Consider the following 16,585-nt stretch of genomic DNA (forward strand, 5'->3'; position numbering starts at 1 on the left):
CAAGGATGTTTGGAGAAATAATCTATTCGCCAGAGGGTGATATGATTTTAGGGTATGAGTGATAATGGGTGAGATAATTGGGAAGCTAGAGCAAAGGGAACGTTTTTAATTAAATTGACAGCATACCTTGATAGGTATTTTCTCAGAGAAAATACCAGTGATCTGAGTTGGGTCCCACTTAGTGAAAGTACTGCTTTTAGAAGATGCCTCCTAACCTAGGGCTAGAAACACGGCATAGCTTTGGGGGCAAGCCCCCGCCCCACTGTCTATCAAGATAAATACCATTCAAATGATGTGTTCATCCCCCAAATGGTAATGAAATAGGGAGAGGGCATGAAGGGTGATAGCTGTGGGAGTTAGTCAGTGTATAAATTCTGCTTAGCAAGGAAGATGTTTCAATTTGGAAAAAAAAAAAAAAGCCATAAGCATTAAAGAGTATTCATGCTGTGTTCCTATTATGACACTCATCAGCTTAAAAGATATATCAAAGGAAATGGACTGATAGGGTTGGTAATTGGATGGAGTAAGAAAAAGCTGAATAAATGAGCAAAGGACAGTTTTTTTATTATTTAAAAGGATTATAGTTTTTAGGTGTTGTTTGACCTCTTAAGGCAGGAAGAGGTTGAGGATTTTTTTTTTTTTTTGCAATACTCATATCTGAATTAGTATCACGTACATTTTTAGCTAGTACTCAAACAAATTCCATATTCTATACAAATGGGGAAGTGCAATTCATAATTGACAAGGTATGAATTTTTTATACTTTAAGCCATGAGGCTGCCACATCAACAAATGTAATTCCTTGGCAAATACATCTTATGTTTATATTTATGAAATGTACACAATTGACACAGAACTCAAAAGGGAATAAGTAAGCATTTTATATATATACTTTGATTTACAAACTCCATTCTGGGAATCATTCATTAAATTAGAAACAAGGAAGGAATGCAAGTAAAATGTGCTTAGAGTTTCAATTTATCTTGGACTTGGTGTTACTTTTATGCATTTTGCCACACCTGGACTCACTTTGGTTGAAAAGTGTTTGTTTTTTAAATATATAGAGAACTACTTTCAAAAGTTAAAATGATAAATTATTAAAACTTAAAATTCATCTATAGGAGCCCCACATTGCAGTGGCGATTTCATGTTAAATATCCTAAGCTGAATAGCAAAAATTGATCAAGACAAGAATTTTGGAAGGAGTGACCAACTCTGAGCATGTGATGTGCTCCACATTTTGTGTAGCTATTGATGAGGGCACCAGAACTTCCTGAAGGGCCGTAAGATGAAATACTTTCTGGAAATAACTTTGATGTCCATTTGAATGAAATCTCTATGAGGGTAAAGGACTTATTTATCATGCCGCTCAAGCCCCTTGATGCCAGCATGACGTTAGAGAAAGCTGTACTTCTTACTAGTTCCCCAGGAGTGAAGAAAGGGAGTGAGGAGGCAATCCTTTCATCCCCAGGAGCTGAGGCAATGCCAGTTATTTTGAAAGGCTCTAATCTGCCACCATTGTCAAAGTGATGGCATTGCAACTCAAATGGGTCTGACACATAATCAAACCATATAAAATTATGGCCTGGCACATGGGATGCAAAGGGACTGTTGTGGTTTTTTTCTCCATTAATTAATTTTATGACATATGCAGAGTGGATAAAAAGTGTTATTAAACTGTGAGCTCCAGGAGAGCAGCTCACTTTTGACTTATTAATACAGAAGACATAGAAACAGAGAGAGGCATATGTTGCAGTAGACGCACTATATGGGTCAGGGCATTTAACTCTGGAGCTAGCTGCTTGTGTTAGAATCCTGGCTTCACCACTAATCAGCTGTGTGACCTGGGGTAACTCCTAGTCTGTAGCTGCAATGATAGATAACCCATCTCATAAAGGTGTTATGAGGGCTAAATGAACTAATGTATGCAAAGTACTTAGAATAGTGAGTGCCTGGAACATGGAGATCACTAAATAAGTATTAGCTATTATTATACACTCCAAAGCCTCACAGTATAGTAGGCATTCAGTAAATACTTTGATTACTGAATGAATGAAAGAACTTTAGAATCTATATGAATATGAACATATAGGCAGTGACTTAATGAACAGTAATGGCCCCATGAACCATGTAGAGCTCTGGACTCTAGAACAGTTTTACTCTTTATAAATTCTTAGCTAATTTCAAACAAAATTTGAGCCAAGTATGTATTTCAAATCCTTTCCTAACACAATGTTGCTGTTAGTAACAGAGGTTGCAAACAGACTCTTTAGCCATTGGACCACGTGTTTAAAAATGGAGCTTTCATTCAGATTGTTATCCCCATAAGTGGTTAGGGCCTTATGCCAACCACTGTTGCCAAAACAAGACTGTTGGCCTGTGTTGGCATCAGCTTTACACAGTCTAGTAAAAAAGCACTCAATTTTTTGGAAATTTTAGAGTTATAAATACATAATCTTTTCCTTTTTGATGAAAAGAGAACTTTTTTCATTTTCAGTGCAAGAATAGTGTTGCTTAACACAGCTTAAATACTTTTTAACATAATAGTTTAATAAATGGAATAGACAGAGCATAGTCCATGGACATTTCTACAAAGCACAGCCCATGAACATTTCCAGGTATACCAAATTAACTAGAAAAAAAAGACATTTTTCTTTTGATTCATTAAATTATACATTACTCTGAGAAACATCAGCAATGTGGTTCTAGCAATATATAGCAGTCCTAACACTTCTCTCCGCAAAGGGCATTTCTTCTACATCAGCACTAAGTGCTGGCCAAACAGCATGACCTTGGTGTTCTATCTAAACTCTTACAATTTTAAAAATCCACTGGTGGAAATGAATTCTCTATGGAGATATGGATGATTTACTAGTAACAGAAAAGTTCAGTTTCCATTACTACTGATGGCTATGCTTCCATTTATGTTTTCCCTAACCCATAACTATTTAAAATGTTACCGTTAGCATTCTTGGTTGTCCCATTTGTCAGTATATAATTCTCCTACTTAAATATATAGAACAAATCATATTAATTAAAATAAATTGGTTAGGACAGTTAAGCTGTATTGCAGATTGTCTCTGAAAGCTATAAATTCAAATTAAGGGTTTTGCTGCTTGTTTCTGAGCTTGGAAACAATCCATTAGTAGTAGCAAAAGAAATCTACTACCTTACAAAAGAACATTCATTTAAATTCCTGCAGAAATAGCTGTATAAACTGCAAATATAGCTAGTTATCATAAATATGTAACAAATTCTTGGTTGAAACAAGGAACCAAACTGCTAATTGATTATGGAGAGTATTGATATTTAATAGTCTAGGGCATGGATTTTAATAGACATACTATATTTATTTCTAAATATTTTAAATATGTTTCTCTATATACTTATATCTATTCTATTTCTATTTGTTATTGGGTTGCAGAGGTTCTAAGTTGTATACTATATTAACAGTGATATATTTTTGTATAATAAATCTTATTTTCTGGACATTAAAATGTTAAATTAGGTGAAAACAATTTGTGGGGACTTGGAATAACTCACTTGGTTATTTTAAGAAAAAACTATGTTGTATAACTTCCCAAGACAAAGATGTGACCGCCATTTATAGTATTCAATAAAAATGGAAGTTCCTTTACATTTCATGGAAACCTCTATAATAAAAATTTTTAAAATGTCTTTAAATATAAAAGTAAGCAGTACAAATCAATGATATTACTGTTATTGACCTTTCTTTGTGGATAAATTTCCTTAATGCTTTTCTATTTTCTACTGAATTCTCCCCAAACTAGCATACCTTAATTAGCTTGAGGGAATAACTAAATTAAGTTATAAATAAGTTTATAAAGCTCTCTTTGCTCCCTTATCAAATACATTAATTCCCAAATGCCCCTACAGAAAATGGTATAAAGCCTTGTAACGCTCATGTAGGACCCCTCTTATTTAACTATTAAGATTCAATACCAAGTTCAAAGAAAAGCAAAACTTTTAAAGTGTTAAAAATTGCACTGTTAAAAAGAAGGAGCTCTTACTCTTTGTGACAGCACATATGGACCTGGAGAGTATTATGCTAAGGGAAATAAGCCAGTCAAAGAAAAACAAATATCACATGTTCTCACTTACATGTGGACTCTAATGAATAAAATGAACTGATGAACAAAACAGGTCCAGAGACATGGATATGTGGAACAGAATGACAGATCTTAGAGGGGAAAGGAGTGGAAGGAGGGGAAGAGATTAACCAAAGAACATATATGCATAGCTCATAAACAGACAATGTCGGGAAGGCCTGGGGTGGGGCAGGGGCTGAGTGGAGGGGGGCAAAGGAGAGGAAAATGGGAGACATCTGTAATACAGTCAACAATAAAAAAAATTGCAGTATACAAGGAAATTTTTAATTATTCTATTTTAGAGAAGATAAAGCTAAGCAATAAATAAATTATCTAGGTTACATGAAATGAATAATGTTGATTTCTCCATCTCCACTAAATGTATGCTATAGGAGATGGACTGGACTATATATATTTCTGAAAACTTAGCTTTTAAAACATTAGGCAAAAGTAGTTGTGGACTAGCATCCTCTGGAGAACATATCAGAAAGAGGGTAGGTAAGTAAGTATAGAATTGTAAAGACCTGCTTCCAAAGGAACACACAACTCTCTAAGTCTGTGGTTTATGTGGATAAAAAAAGGTATAGCTACTAAAAAGTAGTGCTATTTATATTCAAGGTGATTACATTCAAAGCTGATTTTGTGGTTTATAATCAATTTCCCATAACTATTCATGAATCATAACACCCAGGAGTGTAGGATAGCCTTGTATCTGTCTCCTTCTTAAAGTTTGTCCTTCGGGACTAAGTGCAATTCAGCATCACCTTCCTATAGAAATTTCTTTAAAGAAGAACATCAAATTCTATAGTTTTCAATTGTACCATAAAATTTAATAATGACTTTATTGCTCAAAAAAATCAGGGTTCTTTCTGTCATTAATGTAGCTACCTTTCCAATGACTTAAAAACAAGAATTATTCCCTAAAACTACCTCAGACTACTTCACAAGGAAGACACTGTGTTAGTGTGTGTGTGTGTGGGGGGGGCGGGGGAGGTGTATATAAATGATGAATATAATTGGAGTGGAAGTGAAATTGACAAAACGTTGAATTTAGAAAACCTGGGACAATGATGAAGTTTAAAGATACTGAATTACAGCCTGGGAGAGAGATGAATTACAGTTGGAGAGACAACAGCTGACTGTGTGAGTAAATGTGAGGCTTACCAAGGGAGAAGAAAAGATGGTCTAGGACTGAATCCGAGGAAATCCCACATTTATAGGACAACAGAGAAAAGAGAACAAAGACATCCTTTTCCCCTCTGATTTGAATTTTCCTTTGAATCCAGTCTGCGCTGTTGTGCAGAGGAGGAGAGAAGGACAAAAAGGTTTATTGGAAGAGAATAAAATCCAATATGACTTCATTTTTCACTCCTCAGCTACCAACTGGTAGGACAATTTGAAATCATTAATTTGGCCAGATGGTTAATGTTGTTTAACAGTACAATTAACTAATAAATAATTGTAAAGCACTCTGTAAATATAAAGTACTACATAAATGTTTAATAATAACATTAAATCAGGACACTTATTTCAAGTTACATTTTATATGTTTTATTGGTCAGTCAGGAGAAATGCCAATAATATGATTGAATGCCATCATCATAGAATGTGTTTGAAAACTACAATGAAGGGATTGTGGGAAAACAAAAATAGCTGTGACCATGCTAGGCTGAACAGAATGAACTAATGTGAAATGAAAGAAAGAAAAGAGAGAACAACAATATGATCATAGAAATGCATAATAATTAGCAATTTCATTTTACCCACATAATTTATAAGAAAGAAAATTTATCAGATAAAACAATGTGAAGGGCACAGAGCAGAAGAAGGAAAATCAAGGCAGGAGCTCTGGGGAAGCCAGTTGATACAAGTAACTTGAGTCTCATAATTAGCAACCTTTCATGAATTCAGAGCTTACCTAGTCTTTACAATAATACATTAGACATATACTGTTACCACACCCTATTCTACATGGGAATAGGAACCATGAGATTCACAGAGACGTCAGCCTTGCTATGTAACCCATGCTGGCACCTCTGGATTTCTTGTTATATGAGAAAAATAACTCCCTATTGGTTTAATCCACCAGAATCGAGATTTCTGCTAATGGTAACTTTAACCATTAAGCCAATTAATCATGACAATAAGTTATCACTCATTGAGTGTTTGCTGTGAGCCATGCACTATTTTTTTTTTTATATTTTATTGATTTTTTACAGAGAGGAAGGGAGAGAGATAGTTAGAAACATTGATGAGAGAGAAACATCAATCAGTTGCCTCCTGCACACTCCATACTGGGGATGTGCCTGCAACCAAGGTACATGGCCCTTGACTGGAATTGAACCTGAGACCCTTCAGTCGGCAGTCCAACGCTCTATCCACTGAGCCAAACCGGTTAGGGTAAGCCATGCACTATTTTATGTTTTATGTGTACACAGTCGTTTCATCCCGATAGCAAGTCTATGAAGCAGACACTGTTACTAGTCACATTTTATTAGTAAGGAAACCGAGGTGCAATATCTGGCTTTCCTACAGCCACACCGTTTAAAAGGGATTCAAATCCAGCACCTGGCTTCTAAACCTCTGCCCTTTAGCAAACCGTATTCTAAGCAGCGAAATACTAAAACCATTTCAATTAAAATCACAAACTAGATAGGGATGACTCAATATTGTTTTGGAGATTCTAGAGCACATCTTCTCATCAGGGATGCTATTAACATTTGGGAAGACAACTCTATTGTTTGGCGTTGTTGCATAATAGAGATGTTTACCATCTCTGTCTTGGGTCCCAGAAGCACTCTCAAGATGGTGTTAATCAGGAATACTATCCATATTTCCCCGTAAGGAAGCAGTGTCACTCCTGGTTAAGAACAGCCATTCTGACAAGTGCTGGTGAGGATGTGGAGAAAAAGGAACCCTCGTGCACTGCTGGTGGGAATGCAGACTGGTGCAGCCACTGTATGGAGTTTCCTCAAAAAACTAAAAATGGAACTCCCATTTGACCCAGTGATCCCACTTCTAGGAATATATCCCAAGAAACTAGAAACTACCAATCAGAAAGGATATATGCACCCCTCTGTTCATAGTAGCACAATTCACCATAGCTAAGATTTGGAAACAGCCTAAGTGCCCATCAGCAGATGAGTGGATTAAAAAACTGTGGTACATCTACACAATGGAATACTACACTGCTGTAAAAAGGAAGGAACTCCTACTATTTGCAACAGCATGGATGGACCTGGAGAGCATTATGCTAAGCGAAATAAGCCAGTTGGAGAAAGATAAATATCACATGATCTCACTCATTTGTGGGATATAATGAACAACATAAACTGATGAACAAAAACAGATCCAGAGACAGAGAAGCATCCATCAGATGGTCAAACCTCAGAAGGAAGGCAGCGGAGGGTGGGAAGTGAAGGGAGGAGAGATCAACCAAAGGACTTGTGTGCATGCATTTAAGCATAACCAATGGACACAGACACTAGGGAGGGTGAGGGCACGAAGCGGGGAGGAAATGGGGGGATAAGGACACTTATGTAATACCTTAATAAAGAAGAAAAAAAAAAAAGAACAGTCATTCTGCAAGAGCATGCAGCAAACATTCTCTGTAAAAGTCCAAACAGTAAATATTTTAGGCTTTGTGGGACATTCAGTCTCAGTGGGTCTTAGCCACAACTACTAAACTCTTACATTACAGAGTGTGATCAGTCACAGGCAATACATAAACAATGAGCATGGCTAGGTTCCTATCAGACAATTCTGATGCCATTTTATAGTTGAGAATCCGGAGGCACAGAGAGGTTAAGAAACTTGCCTGAAGGTGATTCAACCCAAAGGTAGAGTCACTCCAGGGCCTATGTTCTTATTCAGGATACTATTGAGTTCAGAGATTTTAGATATTTTTCCTAGTAGAAGGCACAGTAAATGCCTCAGAGAGCTCCTCACACTCCCAATTCTGGCCTTCCTCCTCTGTCCACTGTTGACTGCTCTTTCTTACAGTAAGAGCCCCAGGACTTGCTTCTGTGACAGCCTGTATCCATACTACCAAGAACATACCTTACACTTACCCACTCCCCAGGCATGGCTCTCCTAGATGGCTGTGACACACAGTAGCCACCAAGCCCCTCAAAATAAAACATTCTGTCAAACTGATCGTGAGAACAGTTACTCATTGATCAGTGACTGTTTTTATTTTGTACCCCTCCAGGTCTCATTTTAAAGATCTTAAATCCACCACTGCACATTGACATGAGCAGAAATAGAAAGCTCTTAGCCATGGTCTGCTACATGTAAGAGCCCCATATCATCACCTACTATTCACAGACATATAGAAGATCAGGCAGATACCTCTGGCCCAGGGCTGGATGTGTATGTAAATCCAGGAAGACCCACCAAGACTGAGAACACACACGCCAATCTGAGGAGTGCTGGTGAGCAAAGCTGTGAGGGCTAGTTCTGTTATAGTAGCTCAGCCAAGGTTTTAGGGTCCCCTGTTGTGTTAGGATAGGAAAAGAGACACCCTAATCAAGGGTGGTCCACGCTCCCACATCTACCCATGCAGGAGCCATACAGTTGGAACACATTCCAGAGATATTTAAAATTAAGGTACAGATTAGTTGAGGAGGTCTTGTGAGATTTTTCTGTCATCACTAAGACACAACATATTCACTCCACCAGTAGGAGTAGGGGTCAGGGTACAGTTCTTTTTCAACAGTAGGCAGGTGGGGAATTTAGCAACAGTGGAAGAGAATAGGTTATCAAAGTCAGGAAAAAACAAAAATATAATTACTTCATAAAGCTGATTTAGGCAGAACTTGAATATGCTGGTTCTGACATTTTCTGGTTTCTGTAGGGACATGCTTCCACTCTAGCTTTTAAATATATCGAGGAAACTAGGGATAGAAATTTTAAATAGGTTGCCCAGTCAATTGTGCTTAACAATTGATAGATTATTTTCTCTTCCAATAGTTTTTTATATAATTGTTCTTTAACTGTGTTAACAAAATCTAAAACTACAATGGAATTAGAGATAAACTTTTCTTAAGAACTTAGTGATGTGAAAAATATCAATGCTTGTGATAAACATACATTTCAAACCCCTAATGCTTCTAATCACTAAAAGTAAAGTATTAGGGGAAATGTAGTTCTAATCCTTAGTTTCTCCTATCTTTGTTAAAATTTCTTATTGTCTTATGAAATGATTTTTTTCTGAATAAGCACAAAGGATATGTAAGAAATTTGTGGTAGGTAAGTAACTTTGCCTAACATCATTAATCACTAACAGCTCAATTCTACAATGAAGTGCCTGTAATTGTCATCAAGCTTTGATTCTATTATACATTCATTTATTTTACATTAATTATACAGATTTTTTAATGAAGCAGAAAAACTGTGTTTTCAGTTTTCACACATAGAGACAATGATCAAAATATTTATGTGCATATTACATATTTTGTTGACATTCAGAAAATAATTCATTTACTCAGTACAATATTAGTACCTTTACATGAGAGAAAAAAGCAAACCTGATTTATCACATTTGGATTTCTTTAGAGTATATGAATTTTAGAAAGTTCTTTTCAGGAAATGAAATATTTAAACTATTGTTAACAGTAATTAATGATACCTGTAAAATGGTTTTAAAACCATGGTTAGTGTGGCATTTACAAGCCCAGACTCCAGAGTTGACTCCCTTATTTCAAATCAAAGATACCTAGGGACGTGACATTAACATTCTGTGCTTCAGTTTACTCCTCTGTAGAAAAGGGATAACATTTTGTAGAAGGATTTAAGGATTGATAGTCAAGTGTTTAACACAATGCTTAACACAAAGTTAGTGCTATATAAGTGTTTTTATTATTTATTTTCCTTCTTGAAAGGAGTTCAATTTAACGTGCAAATTAATGATGCCCAGTTTCACCAATATAAAATGGGTAGGGACAATTCTTTTAAAATTTCATGAAAGCAGTATTAGGTAACCTTATGGGTTAAATATTAAATCCTAAAATACAGATTTTGGGAGTACTCCCCCTTGTAACATGGCTTTGAACACTGTAGTGGTGAAAGTCTCTACCATTTAAGTTGTTAAAACCAATATGATCAATAACTTTTCTCTGATTACATGGGAACATATGGAGAAAGGAAGACGGCCAGAAATAGCAGTTTTTAGATTCAGCCAAGGTTGGTGCTAGGAGATTAGGAGAATCCCAGGCAGAGGATAAAGAAGAAATGTAAATTAAACTCAGAAGGAGAAACCAAGATGGCAACCAACCAAATAGGAGAATATATTTGCAAACAATACCTCTGATAAGGGACATATTGATATCCAAAATATATGAAGAATTCATATAACTCAACAAAAACAAACTATCCTATTAAAAATGGGCAGGGGATCTCAACAGACATACAAATGGCCATCAGACATATGAAAAGATTCTCAACTTTGCTAGCTTTACAGGAAATGTAAATCAAAACCACACCTGTTAGAATGTCTATTATCAATAAGACAAGAAATAAGTGTTGGAGAGGATGTGGAGAAATGGGACCCCTCTTACATTGCTGGTAGGAATATAAACTTGTACAGCCACTATGGAAAACATTATGGAAGCTCCTAAAAAAATTAAGAATACAGCTACTATATGACCCAGCAGTCCCTGTTCTGGGTATCTACATGAAAATTTTAAAAACATTTATTTGTAAAGATATATGTACCCTGTGTTCACTGCAGCAATATTCACAGTAGTCAAGACATGGAAACAACTGAAGTGTCTTTCTTTCCTTCTTTCTTTCTTTCCTTCTCTCTCTCTCTCTCTCTCTCTCTCTCTCTTTTCTTTCTTTAATATATTTTATTGATTTTTTACAGAGAGGAAGGGAGAGAGATAGAGAGTTAGAAACATAGATGAGAGAGAAACATCGATCAGCTGCCTCCTGCACCCCACCCCCCCACTGGGGATGTGGCCGCAACCAAGGTACATGCTGTTGACTGGAATCAAACCTGGGACCCTTCAGTCTGCAGGCTGATGCTCTATCCACTGAGCCAAACCGGTTAGGGCCAAAGTGTCTTTCAATGAATGACTAGATAAAGAAGATGTGGTACATATATACAATGGAATACTACTCAGCCATAAGAAAGGATGAAAAATGGTCATTTGTGACAACATGAATGGACCATGAAAATATCATGTTAAGTGAAATAAATCAGGTGGAAAATGACAAGAATCATGATTTCACTTATATGTAGATTATAAAAAGAAAGCAACAAACGAACTCTTAGACTCGGAAAACTATAGGAAGAAGGGGGCTGCAGGGAGGATAAGAGGGTAAAGGGGGTCAAATATATGGTGACAGAGGGAGACTAGACTATGGATGGTGAGTATACAATGCAATCAATATACAGATGATATATTATAGAATTGTACAATTGAAAATTGTTATTAGCCAACATCACCCCAATAGATTTAATTAGAACAATAAATCCTATGCCCTTGAAGACCTTACAGCAGAGGACCTTTTATGACTTATCAACATTGCTTTTAAAATCCTTTTGTGACAGCATATCATGGTGGATGGCTTAGGAAGAAATAGGAGGAAAAGAGGAAGGAAATATATACAGATAAGTATGCCCTGACTAGTCCTGGGCCTTCATATATAAAAGGGGAAGGAGGGAAAGGAAGGGTTAACTGTATTTGGGTTACAGTATTGTGATAATATTTACTTTGCAAAATTATATACATACTTCGTTCCATATTCTTAACATTTTGTCCTATATTTCCCAACCACAGAGAATTAGAAAGTTTAATTTCTTTTTATTCCTTTAACAAATAATCTGTGGAACCTTGCTAACAATTTGCTTCTTTTGTTGGGTGATTTATCTTGATTACTTCAAATTTGATCTTATTTCTAGGAATAGACTGACCTCCCTTTAAGCATATTCAGTTTAGTTTCATATTCTTCTTGCTGCTAAAGTCTTCCTGATAAACCTCTGCAATTTAAATCCATTGATAGGTTGATCAGTATGGGAAAAATATTTGCTTCTTAATGTCTAATTCTAGATTTTATTTATAGGAATGTATATCCTGGTAAGCCATATACATTCTAGAAATACAGAAACCTCATTTAAAACAATGCTTTAAAACTATACTCTGGAGTAGAGCTGGTTTGACTATTTTCCTCTCCCATTCTCCTGGCCCACTCTGCTAATCAGTGCCAATGAATTGTGTTGCCCAAAAGGCAGTCGGTAAAAGAATAAACAAGGAGAAACAGGCGCCTCAATAAACCAGTGAATGAACATTTTAAAGTCTTGAATAATGGAGTGTTGATTGTAGTTTGGACATTACAAAAATACTAAGATGTGATTTTTCTTTTAGGTGGGAAATGAGAAAGGATGAAAAACTAGAAGAGGAAGAAAAAGCCATGTTGAAATATTTAAAACAAATTTGCAACATCCAAAACTCTTCTGCCTCAGATATCACGGAGGAAGAGTAATCTGCAGAAAACAGCAACAGCTTTATTTTAGGAAATAATCACATATAATGGAGTAGGATTTTTACTACAGTCAGGATGAACCTCAGATGTGCTGTGAAGCATGAAACCAATGACTGAGTAATCTCAGAACTGAAAAGGAATATAGCACATAAAGAATAAATTGCTCCATATTTTTTATTTAAAAAATAATTTCAAATGTTTTTCTTTCCTCAGTCTTTCTCTTCAGATGATAATAACTGCTGCCATCTCGTGTTCCCTTTAAATTGTTTTTCTTCTTTCAGTCTTGAAGTATCTATGACAACAGACAAAATGTTTGAAAATCCTTCCTCTAAAGATTTTTAAATACAACATTTGGATGTTAAGTTGAATGGAGTCACGCGGCCCCCTGAAAGTAATGTGAAAATTTCAATCTAATTTTGTAGTTGTATCCCAAGTCCAGGTCTTACCAGACTTCTTTCCCAATGCCTCTTCCTCATCTAGTTTATCTTAATCATAGCCACAAAAAGCACTCTCCTGAAGTATGGCTTTATTCACATCTCTGCATATAGTGGCTTTTTAAACATCAGTTCCAATCACATGCTTTCAGGTCCTACACCCAATGGCTCCATGTTCAGGCAACTGCCAACTATCTTCTTGGCGCAAGCCACATGCTTGCCATTTTTCCCAACCAGAAACCATCTTTCTCATAAAATTATGTTCAACACTAACTCCAGCCATCTTTACTCTACAGTTCCTTATCTATGGTTTCTGTTACTTCTTTTATTCCCATTACATTACACACACTAAGGAAACAGAATGTATTCTAGCACCCTATATGCCAAGTAAAGTTATACGTACCATAACCTTCCTATCAGTGCCTGATTAGATTCTAAAAACTTTAAAGGCCTTACAGTATAACGTGAAGTCTCCTTTTATACAATAGTCTCCCAAAATACCTAATACAAAGTCATTCATCTAGTTGACAGTTAATAAACACAGTTGTTTGAATGACTGCTATTGAAAGAAGACCATGAAGACATTTAGACTATTGAGCAATCTACAGGTCATCTGGGAGAAGCTTTATATCACAAACTATTTTAGACCATATGACATTGAATATCATGTTTTCTGATGTTCTTGGATTGTCCATGTTTCCATGTTCTGTAATTTTTACAAAATATATGTAGGCATTTCTCTATGACTCCCTTTTCAAAGAAGTATAGCAAGAGGAGAATGGGATGAGTTGGAAGGAGAGGAAAATAGATAAAAGAGCTTACAATTGAATTGTCTTCTATACTTGCTCAGTGAAATTACTGTATTCATAAGTGCAATAAAATTTATAACTGGAAATGTTAAATGACAAGTTACTAATTTATCAGATCATTTTGACTCCATACTTGATATGTTTCTTAAAGTATGATAAGAAGTGGTATTTCAAAACAGTTTCCTTTCTTACAATTATTTTGCATTTGTATGTGTTAACAACAGGAATGAATACTTCATAATTCACCATATGCTTACTACAAAAATATTATCTCCCTATAAAATATTATCTTCTTCACTATTCTTCTTAACTGTATTTTTGTAATTATAAAGAGGTATCTACTTTATTATTAGTTTAGCAATAACTATGTGGAAACAGTATGAATTAATTTTTAATAAAATGTAGATGGAAATGTATGTTTCAGATATTTTACATTTAACACTGTTATAGAACTACCAAACAAGAAATAGGAAAAACTATTTTGTCTACCAAAACAAGCTTACTCAAAATGTCCTATTAATTCCAGTTCATAAAATTGTGAGTCATAGAGAACTTCAGGTCATTTGTAATTAGTATACCTTACTACAAAAAAAGTCTTTAAGATCTTTTATGCTTTTTGTTATAATTGAAATATTTCACAATAAAAATATTAAAAAGCTGTATTCAGCCTTAAAAACAAAACAAAATCCTGTCATATGTTACATGAATGAATTTTGACGACATTATCTAAGTGAAATAAGATGATCACAAAAAAAGACAAATAGTATATGATTCCACTCATATGACATATCTAATGTAATCAAATTTATAGAAACAAAGTAAAATGGTGGTTACTTGGGGCTAGAGTGATGGAAAGAGAGTAGTGTAATGGATATAGGTAGACTTTCTCATTTTTACAAGATGAAAAAGTTCTGGAGCTCTGTTTCACAACAATGTCAATAAACAACACTACTGAACTATACACTTAAGATACACTTAAAGTAGATACACCAAAGATTAAATACACTTAAGATTAAGATTTTATGTTATCTTTTTACCTAACTAAACAAGAAACACTGCTGTAGGTGGAATCTCCACATATAAACATTCCTAATATGATGCCTGAAAGCTCTTATGTTTTGATAGGAACTTATGAGAGCAGCATATTCCACATAATGATTAAAATACACTATCTGCCTTGCCTTTGAGATATATTTTCAACAGCATTATCAGTAAAGCAGTACACTCTTGTTTCTCCAGAATTTAAAGAATCCAAAACATTGTAAAACCTTTTCGACCTCAAAATATTGTAATAATTACTTGCATGAGTAAAAATCTGTGCTAGTTACTTATTGCTGCATAACAATATTACATTTGGCAGCTTAAAACAACATTTATTATCTCATAGTCTCTGTGTGTCAAGTGTCTAGACATCATTAAGCTTGGATCTCTGCTTGGGATCTCACAAGATTGCAATGAAAATGTCAGCTAGTAGTGGTCTCATCTAAGGCTCAATTGGGGAAGGATCCCCTTTTAAGCTCACAGAGTTATTGATAACATTCCTTACTTAGAAGGCTTTAAGACTTGAGGCCTCATTTTCCTTTCATGTGACTTTTCCCAAAATGGCCTCTGGTTTTCTTAACACGTTAAGCGCCATGTCAGTCCTGGTGACTGACACTATACTTTCCATCTGGACAAGTCAGTTACTGGTGCCGCCAACATATCGGTGGAATCAGATATCGCAGGCTAAAGGGAAAGGAAGACAAAACAGGCTTAGCGCTTAACGTGTTAAGGTCAGCATGGGAGGGAGAGTCTCCTTGCACACAATATTACAACCATCTATATATATAAAAGCCTAAACGACCGAACAACCAGTTGCTATGATGTGCACTGACCACCAGGGAGCTGAAGCTCAAATGCAGGAGCTGCCCCCTGGTGGTCAGTTCACTCCCACAGCAACCTTCCTTGCCTGGCCAACCTCCTGTGGTCCCTCCCCCCTGCCGGCCAACCTCCTGTGGCCCCTCCCCCCAGTTGGCTGGTCCCTCTGATCAGACCCAATCGCCAGCCAGGCTGAGGGACCCCACCCTTGCACAAATTCGTGCACCGGGCCTCTAGTATGTAACATAATCAAATGCATGTAACCATGCATATTTAATCACCTTTTCCAAATTCTAGTGGTTAAAAGCAAGTCACTCATCCCACCCAGGTTCAGGAGGGAGGGATTAATCACACAATAGTGTGAATAAAGAGGTAAAGTTGATAGGAGCCACCACAAATTGGAATTTGGGCCCTGAAATATCCTATATGGGGGGAACCATGTAGGGAAGTGGGAATAGAGTGGACAAGAAATAAGAAGAGTTGGAAGTTAGTATTTGGTGCTATTTATTAAGCAGCTGTGATAAGCCAGTCTCTGTGCCAGGCTCTCCATAAGTAGACAATTTAATTCTCTCTACACACTTATTGAGATCTGTATTGAGAGCTCTAGCTGAGATAATACATAAGTAAGTTGTAGAAAAAAACTGACCCAAATTTTAAATAAAGACACAGGGTGGTTCTGTTCCAAGATGTGACATAGGGAGATCTACTTAACCCCCTCCCACAAACACATCAAAACTATAGCTACAGGTAGAGCAATTTCCTTTGAGGGAAAAAAAAAAATGTAAAAACTACCTGAGTGATCACTACATGCAAATGAGTGGTCATGCAAATGAGAAAAAAAAAACAAAACCTACAATGAAGCAGATAGAGACTGAGACCCATCTTGCCA

The 16,585-nt window shown here is 36.0% G+C and overlaps 1 protein-coding gene across 1 annotated transcript in view; it reads left to right on the forward strand.

The window, feature by feature from the left end:
• KIAA0825 overlaps nucleotides 1-14,510 on the forward strand; it is a 373,779-nt gene extending 359,269 nt beyond the window's left edge. The window contains exon 21 of the mRNA XM_080678353.1: nucleotides 12,479-14,510. Coding sequence (XP_080534479.1) covers nucleotides 12,479-12,596 — 118 coding nt within the window. The 3' untranslated portion in view covers nucleotides 12,597-14,510. The remainder of the gene's footprint in view (nucleotides 1-12,478) is intronic.
• Nucleotides 14,511-16,585: the final 2,075 nt, after the last annotated feature.

This window comes from Plecotus auritus (assembly GCF_963455305.1).
Source record: "Plecotus auritus genome assembly, chromosome: 7".
Lineage (NCBI taxonomy): Eukaryota > Metazoa > Chordata > Mammalia > Chiroptera > Vespertilionidae > Plecotus > Plecotus auritus.